Source organism: Phaseolus vulgaris, chromosome 7, assembly GCF_000499845.2.
Source record: "Phaseolus vulgaris cultivar G19833 chromosome 7, P. vulgaris v2.0, whole genome shotgun sequence".
Lineage (NCBI taxonomy): Eukaryota > Viridiplantae > Streptophyta > Magnoliopsida > Fabales > Fabaceae > Phaseolus > Phaseolus vulgaris.
The window spans coordinates 29,798,498-29,811,971 of NC_023753.2; the positions used below are offsets into that span (position 1 = coordinate 29,798,498).

Genomic DNA, 13,474 nt, shown 5'->3' on the forward strand with positions numbered 1-13,474 from the left:
CTGTTAAAAATGTTAACATAATAATATTGATAAAAATTAAGTGAAATTTTTTTTCAAGAATCAATTAGGAAAAAAAAAAGATGAGATACTCTAAAAAAATCATATATATATATATATATATATATATTAAGAACCTGAAACCTATTTAAACTTATCTCTATTTAGCTATCTATTTATCTATCACAATTTTAAACTCACAATATTTAATAATTTTTAAAAAAATTCAAATTACTAAAATATCCCTAGTTCTCTTAGAATATAATAAAACTAATTCAAATAAATTATATTAATAAAAAGCTATTAGTTATTTGATTTATTTTACATTAAAAGTTGTTTCAATGTTAATCAAAGTTAAATTTTTATTTTTCCAATTTACTAATTAAAATAAATGAATGTTACCTATTGGAATATTGGAATACCTATTCATATATCCACTTTTGAAAATATATTAGTACTTAATTTGTCTATACATTTATATCTGTTAGGGAGATGTGATCTAGAGAACTATTGATGAGTTTCGTCTTCCTCCTTCCTAATAAGAACAATTAGTGCCCACTATGGGGTTCAAGAGAAACAAGAGCAATAGTAGATGGTATCAACCCGAAGCATGGAAAGGATGAGTGAAGCCGACCAGATGGTGTTGTTGTTGTCTTTGCAGAGAGAGATGGCCGAGATGAAGAGAAAAAATGAGGAAGGAGGAAGACGAAACTCGTCAATAGTTCTCTAGGTCCCATCTCCCTAGCAGGAACAATTAATTGTATTGGTATAGGCCGAACGATCAATACCATGGCTCGGCTCCCACAGTCGGGTCAACCGAATGACACACGCCTGTGTGGATCGACTGATACCTTCGATCCAATTACACAATCAAGGTACCCCATATTCGGTATTCTCTAGAAGACCGAGTCATCGAGTAGCTGAGACCAAAGGAGTAGCAAGAAGTTCAGAAGAGGAAGCAGATGCATTAACTAACCATCCGATAGAAAGAAGGAAGACAAAGTTCGTCAATAGTTCTCTAGGTCCCATCTCCCTAGCAAGAACAACATCAATAATGATTTTAATACTATATTCTTTATTGATGATTGTTTAAATGTTTTTTTTAATAATGTCACTATGAATGTTATCACCCAATTAAGAAAAAGAAGAAGATAGGAACATGAGGTATCAATACATACTTATAAAAAAAAACATTCTCAAAATATTAAAATTAAAAGAGTAATTAGGGATGTAAAATGTAGAATCAATAATAAAAGATAGAAAGGGTTGAATAATATCAATGTTGCAAGCTTGTGTTTGTGAATCATTGGTAGAAATTATAAAAGGCAAATCGACAAATTTTAATGAAGGAAGAGTAATGAAGGAAGAGAAGAGAGGATGACTACCATACATCTAATCAGTTGCACCATAGTTAATATCTTAAGGATCAAGATAGACTGAATGAGAGAGAAACATATGAATTATTTGTGTGTGTCACTAAAGCAATGTTACTAGTTAGTTAATTGGCTTGTCGCACACTTTTTTTTATAAAGTCTTCAAATGTTATGTAAGATTATCAATCTTGAATATAAGAAGAACATGAGATTGAGAAGTGGAAGTGAAATAGTTAACCACACTCGTCTCTTTAATATTAACAATATGGTTAAAAAAGATAGGAAAATCTACTTATAATGTTGATATGGTACTGGAGGGCAATTTTTATTAAGAAAAAGTAAAGGAAAAAAAATTAGCATAAGACATCAAAATAGCGATAGAAAACTTGAGTTGGTTAAAACAAATCCTCCGGACATAGTGGGTTCTACCAAGTAAAAAATAAGGAATGAGGGAACAATTAAAGTGAACATAGGATAAAGACTTACCAAACTAGAAAAAAACTTTACTACCATGTTAAAATATATATGAAAAGAGAAATATTGAGATAAACTTTACTACCATGTTAAAATATATGAAAAGAGAAATATTGAGATGAAACTATAGATTTTTAAGATAACATAGGTATTACAATAAATAAAAGAAATTTGATACCTCTAGTAAGAACACATGATACATGGATAAATAAAATAAATTCCTAATAATACATATATAATATAAATATTCTTGATGATAAAATATTAACTTTGTATTTCAATATTTTCCTGATTATATAAGATCAATTTTTTATTTTTATTATCATAAAAATAAATTAAATTAAAATGTCAAATAGAAGAGTTGATGATTTCCTAGGATTTTGGAGGGTGGGTGCGACGACTAGAGTTACATAGGTGATTTGTGGTTTTTCTTTCGAGTGTTAATCATGTAGCTCTTGGTTCGTTGGTGAGAGTGTTGCTTCTCCTTGCTCCAGCCGGCTTGTAGTGCAATATGTGGTTCTTTGGTGCGATGATTTCTTTGCTTTCATCTTATTCAATGGAGAAACCGTGTGGCTTGCGCCGATAGATGTTTGGAGGCTCTTGTTCTCCTCGTTTGTTGATTGGAAGGCTTACATGTTTCTTTTTGTGTGTGCCCTATTTTTGGTCAGTGCATAATCCTTATTGGTTTCACTCTAAGTGGATTTGGTTGTGTTTGTGTGGTTTTATGTTGTCGTATGTGGGTGAGACGACTTATTGGGTGTTGATTCAGTGTGTCAGTGTGAATGGCTATTTTGATTGTTTGGCTTTTTTCCAAGCAGTTATGATCACAATGGTTGCTATCTTTTTTGTTTTTCTACGTAGATTTTTTCGTTCGACTGAGTTGTTTTGCACTAAGCAGTTAGGGTTTCATTCTCGTGTTCTTGTGTGGGGACTTTTGGTTCATCAACGTTGCTGGGTGGTGCTTCCTATGCTGCTCGAGTAGGATGGCTGCTTGTGGACTGCTGTGTAAGGTTAAGGTTCTTTTTGAAGTACGTTGTTGTTGGGCTATGGTACGATGGGCACGGAAAATTTTTGTTTTCAAATTTCTTGGGGTGCTTCAAAGATCAATGCTACTCTTCACACAACTAGTCTTCCTATGTGGTACAAACTTTTGTGCATGCATTGAATAATTCCCGTAATATTCCTCTATCACAATTACCATTTTTGTCAAATGTGAGTTAATTTCAGTTCAAATTGATGAAGATGATTATTTTGTTGACCTGGAAGATTTAAAAAATCAACTTCATGGAACAATTATTTTATCTAAAGGTGACAAATCTCTTTCTCATATGGACTTATGCAAAAAACTTGATTTTGTTTGGCATTCATTGGCCTCTTAGAAGGCTATTCCCTTTGAAAATAGGTTTTATGAGTTTGCTTTTGCGTCTCTTGAAGTTTTGAGAAGAGTGCTTGTTGTGGGGTCTTGAAATCTTGGGGATTTTGAGAGTTTTTGCTTAGACTAAAGATTTTGTTCCTACTTCCATGAAGCTTATCAAAACCCAATGTTGGGTTAGAATTCATGGTTTCCCTCTAGAATATTGACAGCCAAAAGATATTTTTTCTATAGCAACAAGGATTGGTACTCTGCTGAATCTTGATGATTGGATAATGAATAAATATAGAGAATTTTTTTACTAGGGTTCTAGTTGATATTGGTATGATATTATCTTTACCTAATCAAATTTTGGTGGAAAGACCTGATTTTGCTTTCATTGCAGATATTAAATATGACAAGCTAACCCCATTTTTCTCCTCATGCAAAATGATTGGCCATGATTTATCTAAATGTATGAGACAATTGGATACCAATAATAATACAGGTAAATTCTCTATTGTTTTTCTTAGACCTGTTGTTGTTTATTATAAGTTTGTTGTTGCTCAATCCAAGGAATCTAGCATCTCTAACAACAAGAAGGAGGGTGTTCTTGTGATTTCTCAAAATCCAAAGATGGCGAACAAGTCAAATTTACTATATGCTGAGAATGTTTGAAATTTTGACGTTGTATTTAAAAAGGTTATTATTTTTACATTTGCGGTTGCGAAGCAAGTGGTAGAGCTTGGAAAATAAGTTAATAATGATGTTCTTGTTGTAACCATTTATTATTGTTGATATTGGTGGTGTTATTGTACAAGAGTATAATAATATTTTTGTTGGACATAATACAATTGGTTATGATGCGGATTTGTATATTGTTGCTAGTTAAAAGACAAAAAAAATTGTTGCTTCTGCTGCAGATTTTGTTGTTGTTGCTGCTATAATTGGTAAGTTAGATAAAAAAATATGTTGTTTCTATTGTTTTTATTTCTATTGTTGCTATAGGTGGCAAAATTGTTGTACTGACTCTCATGAAGATATTTTTTGTGGATATGCCTTCCTTAAGAGTGTCTATAAATTTTCGATTGTACCTACTATAAATTTTGGGTCATTTAAGGGTTCTTCTTAACAAAATTCACCGAATAAGGCTAAGCTTACCCAGTTTGTTGCTGCTAAAAGAGTTATTTCTAACTTTGTTTTTCAAGATTTGGTTTTTTCAAACTCTTTCAAGTGATGAACATGAGGTTGTTATCACTTCTACCTCAACTTGTAACTTCATAAAGGAAGCTAAATTAGTTTCAAAATTTTGGGTTGATAGGGTGGATGAGGAAAAATCTTTGAGTGAGGCAAATGGTGAACAAGTACAAACCACTAGAAAGGCTGAAGTCCTCCTAAAGTTGGAGCGAAAGGTAATAAGAAGGCCTCAAAAGCAGGTCAAAAAAAGAAAAAAGTAATGAAAGTGATGGGTTTGTTCTCGAATATTAGATGCATTGCTAATAAAAAAAATTTGAGGTTATGTTGGGGAGGCTTCTCAAATATATGTGCCCTCACATTCTCTTTGTCGTTAAGCCAATGGTTGCTTTCTCTACTCATTTTGCCTTCTTTTTCCAAGAATTTAATTTGTCTCTTATTGTGACATCTTAAATTAATCATAAATCTCCTAGGCTTTGGTGCCTTGCTAACCCTAATATGTTATGTAATTTCTCTATGCATTCACAATTTATTGTTCTTTTGGGTAATATGCAAGGAAATTATTTTAATTTTGTTGGTTTCTATGAAGCTAATTCTTATTATACTAGGAGAGCTTTTTAGAATGATTTGAATAATTCTTATCTCGGTCTGGGTTATTTGGAGGATGAGAAATGACCTAAGGTTTCAATAAGAAATTACTATTCATATGGCTATTGAAACAATAAAGAACTATGTTAGACTACAAGGCCAACGAAAATCTTGCGGCCAATCTAGGTTGTTTGGAGTTTTCCTTAGGTTGGCTAGATTAAGGTCAATATAGAAGGTATTGCCAAGGGTTCTTCGGGTGTGAGCGTTTGTTGGTGGGTTTTATTCCTTCATTCCTTGGTGTTCAATCGTCCATTTTTGTTCAATTCATGGGATATATCATTGTTATTGAACAAGCTTAATAGGTTGGATATTGTCATCTATGGTTAGAGAGTGACTCTACCCTAATATGGCTCACTTTCTCTTCTTTGCACTTACATATTGTTCCTCATACTATATGTAGTAGATGGAATAAATGTTTGTTTTTCTGTAAAATGATTGAGTTCAATTTTTTTTCATATTTTTAGAGAGGGTAAACATTGTGCTCATAAGCTTGCCTCTGAAAATTTGCTTAATCAACTTGAGTATGTTCGTTATTCTAGTTTGTCCTCTAATCATTACTTAGACTTTTTTGATAATAGGTATAAACTCACTATGTATCGTTTTATATAGATTCTATGGATTGATTTGTATCTCTCTGTTTGTTTTATGGGAGCTACGTATTAACGATTATTCTTTTGTTTATCTTCTTATTTTTATTTTTATTTTCTATTTTTTGGTTTAAACTCCTAATGTAATTGTTTAGGTTATTTTTAGGATATTTTTTATTTTTTATTTTTTTCCACATGATTTTGATCTAGTTCTTCCATGTTTTTATTTTTTATACTCTTTCATGTGATGACATGTGTTTCTTAACATGAGTTTTATTAAAAAAATATCAATTAAATATCATTTTATAAAACATAACTATAATTATAAAAAAAATTATATTAAACAAAAATTGACAAAACATAATTGTAATTATAAAAAAAAAAAATCATATATAAAGAGATTTCATAAAACATTAAAAATAGAAACATAAAACATTAAAAAGAGAATCATAAAACATGACATATATAGAAAAATTAAAGTTATATTAAAAAAACTCATATACAACATGACAATAATCATTTAATAATATAAGGTATATTTTATAAACTTCAACAAAAACTAATTTATGAGTTTCCAAGTCATAATTTACTACCATAATTTATTAAAAAAATATACATTACATTAATTAGTCATAATTACGAAGTTAAAATAGATAATAAAATTAAAAATATTATAATTTTTTTTTTTTTAATCTCAAAATCATAAATCTGAAAACAAAACTATGAACACTTGTCTTTATCTTTTATCTTTTTAGATGCAAACTTACTTAGATCAAATATTACATACAAAAGTATAATATAAAAAGAAAAATAATAATTAAACTGTACACAAATAATTAATAAGTATGATAATGTATCATTGAAATTTTTTCTTTTCCACCAACTTTCTTCACACCTAAGTATCTTTATAAAACTTTGAATAATAAGAAGTTATCAACTAACTTCTTATGTTAAAACATTTTGAAACAATAGTTCAAATATCAATTTATTTTTTAAATATTATGTATTTGATCCCATTTTCCTCACCATCCAAGAATATAAATAATTGCAGTACTAAAAATATAATTTCTTTAATAAAAATATAGAGACATCATAGTGAGTCGTATTTTCTATGACGGTTGTAGAAATAACCGTCATAGAATGTTTTGTCTTAACATATTATGACATGTATTTTGTACATTTTATGATGGTTCATAGACAACAATCATAATAAGTTAATTTACCATGTCAGTTTTTTAACCCACATAAAAAGTATAGAGTTTTTATAACTCCTGATTCTATGTCGTCATCAGAACTGTCATAAAAAGTCTTTTTTCACTAGTGAATCATACTTAAACTTTGACTACAATGTTGGTATAATTTACAAATGATAGTGATTAAGAACATTATTAATAATTAAAACATTAATATTAATCACTCTTAACTTAATGATCTTTAAAATATAAGTGACATAATTTATTTACATGATTAGTTTTAATTAAGTGCAATAATCTGTATTGTTTAGAAATAAGTATTTCTAACTATTTTATTTAATATTGTAGTATTTTTAAATTTGATAATCCTTTTTATGTCTTATTTCTAATGTTCTGAACAAATTTGTCATTGTTTACAAAATATATTTGACAAATAAAAGGAAAAACACATTTATGAAGTGACATTATGTAGTAAAAAAAATGTGAATTATATGATTCAAAAGTTCCAATCTAATATAAACTTCTTTTTGCATAGAATTCTCATCAATCACACACCTTATACAAACATATATACAAATTTCAAATTATCTTCAAACAAAATAAAAAAACATTTTTTTTATAAATGAATGCAATAACAAATATCTACAAAGTACATTTTCATATGATTTGTAATTAAAATAAGCTTTTTAATGAAAATAAAATATTTTACTTGTTGTTTTTCAAATTTTGTTATTATTCTATTAAAAATCAAGATTACTAAGTCATAGTATGTTATACATTCTAGACTTGGAAAGAACTTTTACTATACATATATATTTTATATACATAGATGACAAAAATAACTATAAAAAAATATATTTATAGGTGATCTTGCATGACCTTATCATTGATGTAGTGAATATCAAATAACAAAACCCTTCTCTCATAGTGGTTACTTACTTATAAGTTTATTTTCAAATCAATTTTTTACTAATTTTGTTTAAGAGTCTATTGTGTCCAACTTTTCATCTCCATGAATGTTAACATATAATCTTTTAACCATGTTTCAACTTAGAACTTTAATAAAAATACATGTTGGAGATCTCACGTGAACTAGAGATGAAGACATTTAATTGTATATAAGTGAGTGCAAACCTTACCTCATAAGCCAGTTTTATGGGGTTGAGTTAAGCTTAAAGTTCACTTCTTAATATGATCCCAGAGTCATTTCGAGTCTATCCTAACAAGTGTGGGCTTATCAAGCCACCCGCTATCGGACCACCTATAATATATTGTTCCACGTACGAGCTATCACTCTCGGCATGAGGGGGTGTGTAGGCACAAATCGATTAGAGATGATGACATGTTAGACTTATAGTCTTCTAAACTTGGTCATAATATTGATTATCTAATATTATTAAACAACTTTTTTTTATAAATTTGATCATATTTGTTACAATAATTATATATAGTATTTTTTCCATTGATTTTTTTCTTCTTCTTAAAATGGTTATAATCCATAGGTATATTTTTTTTCTTTTCGTCATCCATAATTCAAGACTATTGTTAGGAGAAAGGTTACTAATTGACATGAGGTCATTGTATAGACTTTTATTTAATGTAGGAATAACATAAAAGAGATATTATTTTTAGATTTATTTCAATTAGTCATTGTCTATATAGAATAATAGAAACGTAAAATGATTTTTTAAGGAAAATCAACATAATTTATTACATAGATATACAATATAACACTATAATTATAATTTTATTCATATCTATACATCTCTCTATATATTTAATATGTTTGTGCATGCCAACTAATACATTTTATAACATTTTTATTCTTTCTTTAGTGTTATTGGCTTATTATAACAAACAAATAGAAAAACATTGAACCAAACCGTCTATTATAGGATTTTGAGATGAATGTGAAATTAATTAATGGTGTTCCATCCCAATCCATAAAAATATAAAATGTTTAAATTGTAAATAAGTTAAATATAAAGAATATCATCAATGCATTAATACATTAATTTTAATAAATAATTTATTCTAAATGCAATTCATTTGAATCTATCATTGAAATGGTGAGAAACAATTTCTAATTAAAATTTATGCATGTGATACATCAGTGTTAAAAAATAACAATATAATTGAATAAAAGCTTAGAATAAATTATAATAATTCACAAGTTTAAGTTGAACTCCATTTAACCCAAATTTGGTGATAAGTCTCTTATAATTATGTGAGAGAAGGAAAACATGATGAGTGTAAGTGAATCCATGTTGAGACCTTAAGAAATATTTTTCAATCAACAAGAGTTTTCAATCCTTTTGTACATATTTAAGTTGGTTAATACATGTTTATGGAATCTAAGTATATGTAATAGTTATTTCACTTTGAAGCAAATTTTCCACTAAAGTAAAACTTTATCTTTATCTTTTTTGACCAAATGTTTCTATTATTTATGAATGAAGAAACAATTATAACTTATACAATGACAAATACTTATTCTCATCCATCTATAAAACAAATATTAAACATAAGTTATACTTCTATTTAATAATACTTAATTTGTTGCTACTTGTTTTAAGGAGAAGTTATATTCTATTTAATCATCAAATCCATACTTAATTTGTTGTTATTTGTTTTTATAGGAAGTTATATTTATATTTAATCATCAAACCTTAATTTGTATGATATTTGAAGGTGCTAAACCCTTTAAACAATTCACAGTCTTAAGCAATTAAAACAATTTTTTATTTCATAAAAAAGTAGTTGAGTTGCTTGGGTAGCATGTTAATATTATCATGCTTATCCTTAAAAAAAAAACTAATTTAAGAATTTTTGTAGAAAATATAAATCTTATGTTTCAAAGAGTAATACTCGTATCAAAATTTGATGATTAAATAGTACAAATAATCTAATAAATATTGAAAATATACATGTGTTTGCATATTATATTATATATATATATGATGTTTTAAATTAATATAACATTTTCTCTCATTATAAATAAAATATTTTCAAATAACAATAATACAAGTATAAATTCAATTTCAAATAGTTTATATCATTCACTTATAGTGAAAGCATGTTGATAACCTTTACATCAAACTCAATTAAGATATACATAAACCTTTCTTACAAAACCTTGGCTATAAATCAATAATGTAACTCTATGCATATAATATAATATTATACATACAATATAATATAAAACGTAAATTAGTATAGTTCAAATATAAATTGAATTAAACAAATGAAATAGTATTGAGTAACAATATACTTGACATCTACCATACATATGCATATTCTTGCACAACATGTTTACTTGCCTTTAAAGCATTAGTAGTAGGAAAATAAAAACTTTATTAGAAAAAAAACTATTTTTCATTTAAAATCATACCACAATTAAATGAAATTACATTTTACAATATTGGATTTGAGCAAAAGAATGACCAACCAACATGAGAAACAATAATGTTCTTTAGCCAATAGATTACTACACATATACATGTTCTTTGATTACATTTGTTCAACTTCAATCACCTTCTAAGGAATCATTCTATGATGAAATCTAATCGGATTTTCATGATTCTTGATGCAATGGAAACCTGTGTTAACCTATTTTCACATGGAGTGAATTGATCTCATCTCCAGCCAAAGCATTTCCCTCAATTAGGGAAAAACCTTGATAACATCACAAGAAAGGCCACTCATGACCATTGCACCTTCAAAACAAAATATCTCCCAAACCTTTGATCTATTCAACACGCTACACCCATCATCAGAAAGCTCATAAAATAATCTAGAAGATTAAAAAAATTTCATCCATTTTCATGAACCACAGCCGGAGAAATCCTCATATGAATCGAGCTTAGAAACACACACCAAAAGCAACCTATAGCACCCAAAACATTCTAACTAGCCTCCACGTTGAACAGCCGTTGATTATACCCCCATCCAAGGGTTGACATTCAAACTAAGACAGTGCCTCAATCCGTGTGAGGGTCCTGTGGACCAATCAGAAATAAGTAATTGGATATAGTCTCTGGCACACTTGACTATTTAAACCATCAAATTTCTCTCTTCTATCACACAGAAATTTCAATTACCATTACATTTCCAATTTCAACGTTCTCACACAGATCCCAATCTTTCTTCTTCCTAGTTCAGCCCTAACCCTAGCCTTTTCAATGGCGACAGAAGAACCTACTCTTGTTGTGGAACCCGCACCCGAGCCTGCTGCCACCGAGTCTCCTCCGGAGGAGAAGGAGGAGCCGAAATCTGAAGCTAAGGCAAAGAAGTCCAAGGAACCTAAACCTAAGAAGGTTACCAGGCCCCGTAACCCTCCAACTCATCCTTCCTATGAAGAGGTTTGATCTGAATTATTATTCTTCCCTTCTCCTCTTGCAATTTGTTGTTTAATTGGATCTGATCTCAATTTTGCTTGTTCAACAGATGATCAAAGACGCAATTACCTCGCTGAAGGAGAAAACTGGTTCCAGCCAATATGCTATTGCAAAGTTTGTCGAGGAGAAGCACAAGCAGCTTCCCTCAAACTTCAGGAAGCTTCTTCTCTACCACTTGAAGAAGCTTGTTGCTGCTGGAAAGCTGGTCAAAGTCAAAGGATCCTTCAAGCTTCCACCTACCAGGCCCACTGTTTCTTCCCCTGCCAAGAAGAAGAAGCCAGCACCTGCTAAGCCCAAGCCTAAGCCTAAGCCCAAGCCCGCTGCCAAGGCCAAGGATGTCAAGACTGCTAAGTCAAAGGCACCCGTTAAGGCAAAACCTGCTGCCAAGCCTAAGGCCAAGGCTCCAGCCAAACCCAAGCCCGCTGCAAAGCCCAAGGCTGCTCCCAAGCCTAAGGCTGCAGCTGCCAAGCCAAAGGCCACTAAGCCAGCAGCCAAGCCCAAGCCAGCTGCAGCCAAGCCCAAAGCTGCTAAGCCTGTGGCAAAGCCCAAGGCTAAGCCTGTGAAGGCTGCCAGGACTTCTACCAGGACTTCACCAGGGAAGAAAGCCCCTGCCGCAAAGCCCGCGCCGAAGAAAGTGGCGGCAGCTGCGAAGAAAACTCCAGTGAAGAGTGTGAAGCCAAAGAGTGTAAAGTCTCCGGCGAAAAAGACTCCTGCCAAAAGAGGGGGTAGGAAGTGAAGCGGTGGTGGTGGATAGGGTTGTTTAGGGTTAGTGTTGTGAAGTTTATTGTCCTTTTGGTGGTGTAGTTGGGGTTACAGATGTTCCTATAACATATGAAATCGATTTTATGAAACCTTTGTTGTTTTTTTTTTAAATTTTTTAGTTTGAATCCTTTTCTGGTTCGACCTAGGATTAGATATAAAGCTTCTAGCTCTGCTCTCTAGCTAAATGAGTTAATCATAAATGTACCTTAGAGTGAAGTTTCTCTCCATTACAGTATCTTTGATGGATCAATGTAGTATAAGCGCCCTTTCACATTGCAATGGATTTGTAGTTACATGTTTCTTTGTATGAATATGAAACACTGCATCTTCAATGTCATTGAAATCTCTCTCACATGAGTTCATATATAAGCTAGATACACATTCCTTGTGATTAGATTTCTGATTGATTGAATGCATTTGATTGCATCTCAATTTCTTCTTTGAGTTTACTTGGTTACTTGTTCCTTGAATTTTCATAAATTTCTGTGCATCCTGGATGCCTAATGAATGATATGAGTTTCTTTAATTGTGAGTTTGTTTAGTGGAACTTCAGAATAAATCTTTGTTTTTATGGTTATGTTATAAACCTATTGCTTTGGCGTGAAACAATATGTGACGATGAAATTTGGCGACATTGACTTTCTTGTGGTTGTAATGTTCTCGTCTTTTTGCTTTGGAATGCTTGTGGGAAATGGTAGCTACCCAGTTGAATGACAGAATTGGTGAGGAAATAATGTCAATATATATTCGTTCAAACTGTCTTTTATGCGAAAAGGAAGAGCAAACTTAGTCTCAAGCATATGGAGATGTGATGGAAAGGAATTTGTAAATTGTTTATGCTTGTACTTCTATTAGGTATCATGCGGTGAAATTTCAGTTGGTCATGTACTTCTTTCTGTGTTTCAGTAAACAGAGGAGTTGCTTGAAGAGTTTGTAACAATGTGAGATGATGAAATTTCCCAACATTGATGCTTTCAAAGCCAGCAAAATTGGCAACTGTTGTGACTTTGAGGTTTGTTCAGATTTTTTTGTTCCTTTGTGATTGATTTCGAAGACAAGGCAATACATACAGTGAATAAACTTTTGTTTGGTTATAGCAGGATGAAATTATTTTTGGGGGGATTACTCATGATTTCACTGGGATATTGGCTTTTGTGTACCAGTTCTTCTCTCTCCCTCCCTCTCTGTATGACCTTACTCCTAACCGTTGCATATCACTTGCACAATTATTCCCTTTTAACCATGTTACTTGGTGTTGCAAATACTGCTTCAAATCAAGATTTCTTAGGCTTAAAAAGTTGGCAATCAATAGATATCGGTTTGTTGTTTCCTGATAATTGTATCGAGAGTTTTGGTTGTGGTGTTAGTGTCAATGGAATGAATTTGAGTTTGGACGGAGAGGAAGATTCTGGGGAAGGGATCATATGCTTGGTGGTGGAGTATTTAAGTGTTTGATTCTCTCCTTAGTTGCTAGCTTTTGGGGGTGGCTTTCCTAAGT

The 13,474-nt window shown here is 30.9% G+C and overlaps 1 protein-coding gene across 1 annotated transcript; it reads left to right on the plus strand.

Moving 5' to 3' along the window:
* Window positions 1–10,886: 10,886 nt before the first annotated feature.
* LOC137829800 (histone H1-like) lies at window positions 10,887–12,313 on the plus strand. The gene is made up of 2 exons (XM_068636714.1): window positions 10,887–11,178; window positions 11,264–12,313. The coding sequence occupies exons 1-2, from the start codon at window positions 10,999–11,001 to the stop codon at window positions 11,948–11,950; spliced, it is 867 nt and encodes a 288-aa protein (XP_068492815.1). The 5' UTR covers window positions 10,887–10,998; the 3' UTR covers window positions 11,951–12,313.
* The last annotated feature ends 1,161 nt before the right edge of the window (window positions 12,314–13,474 follow it).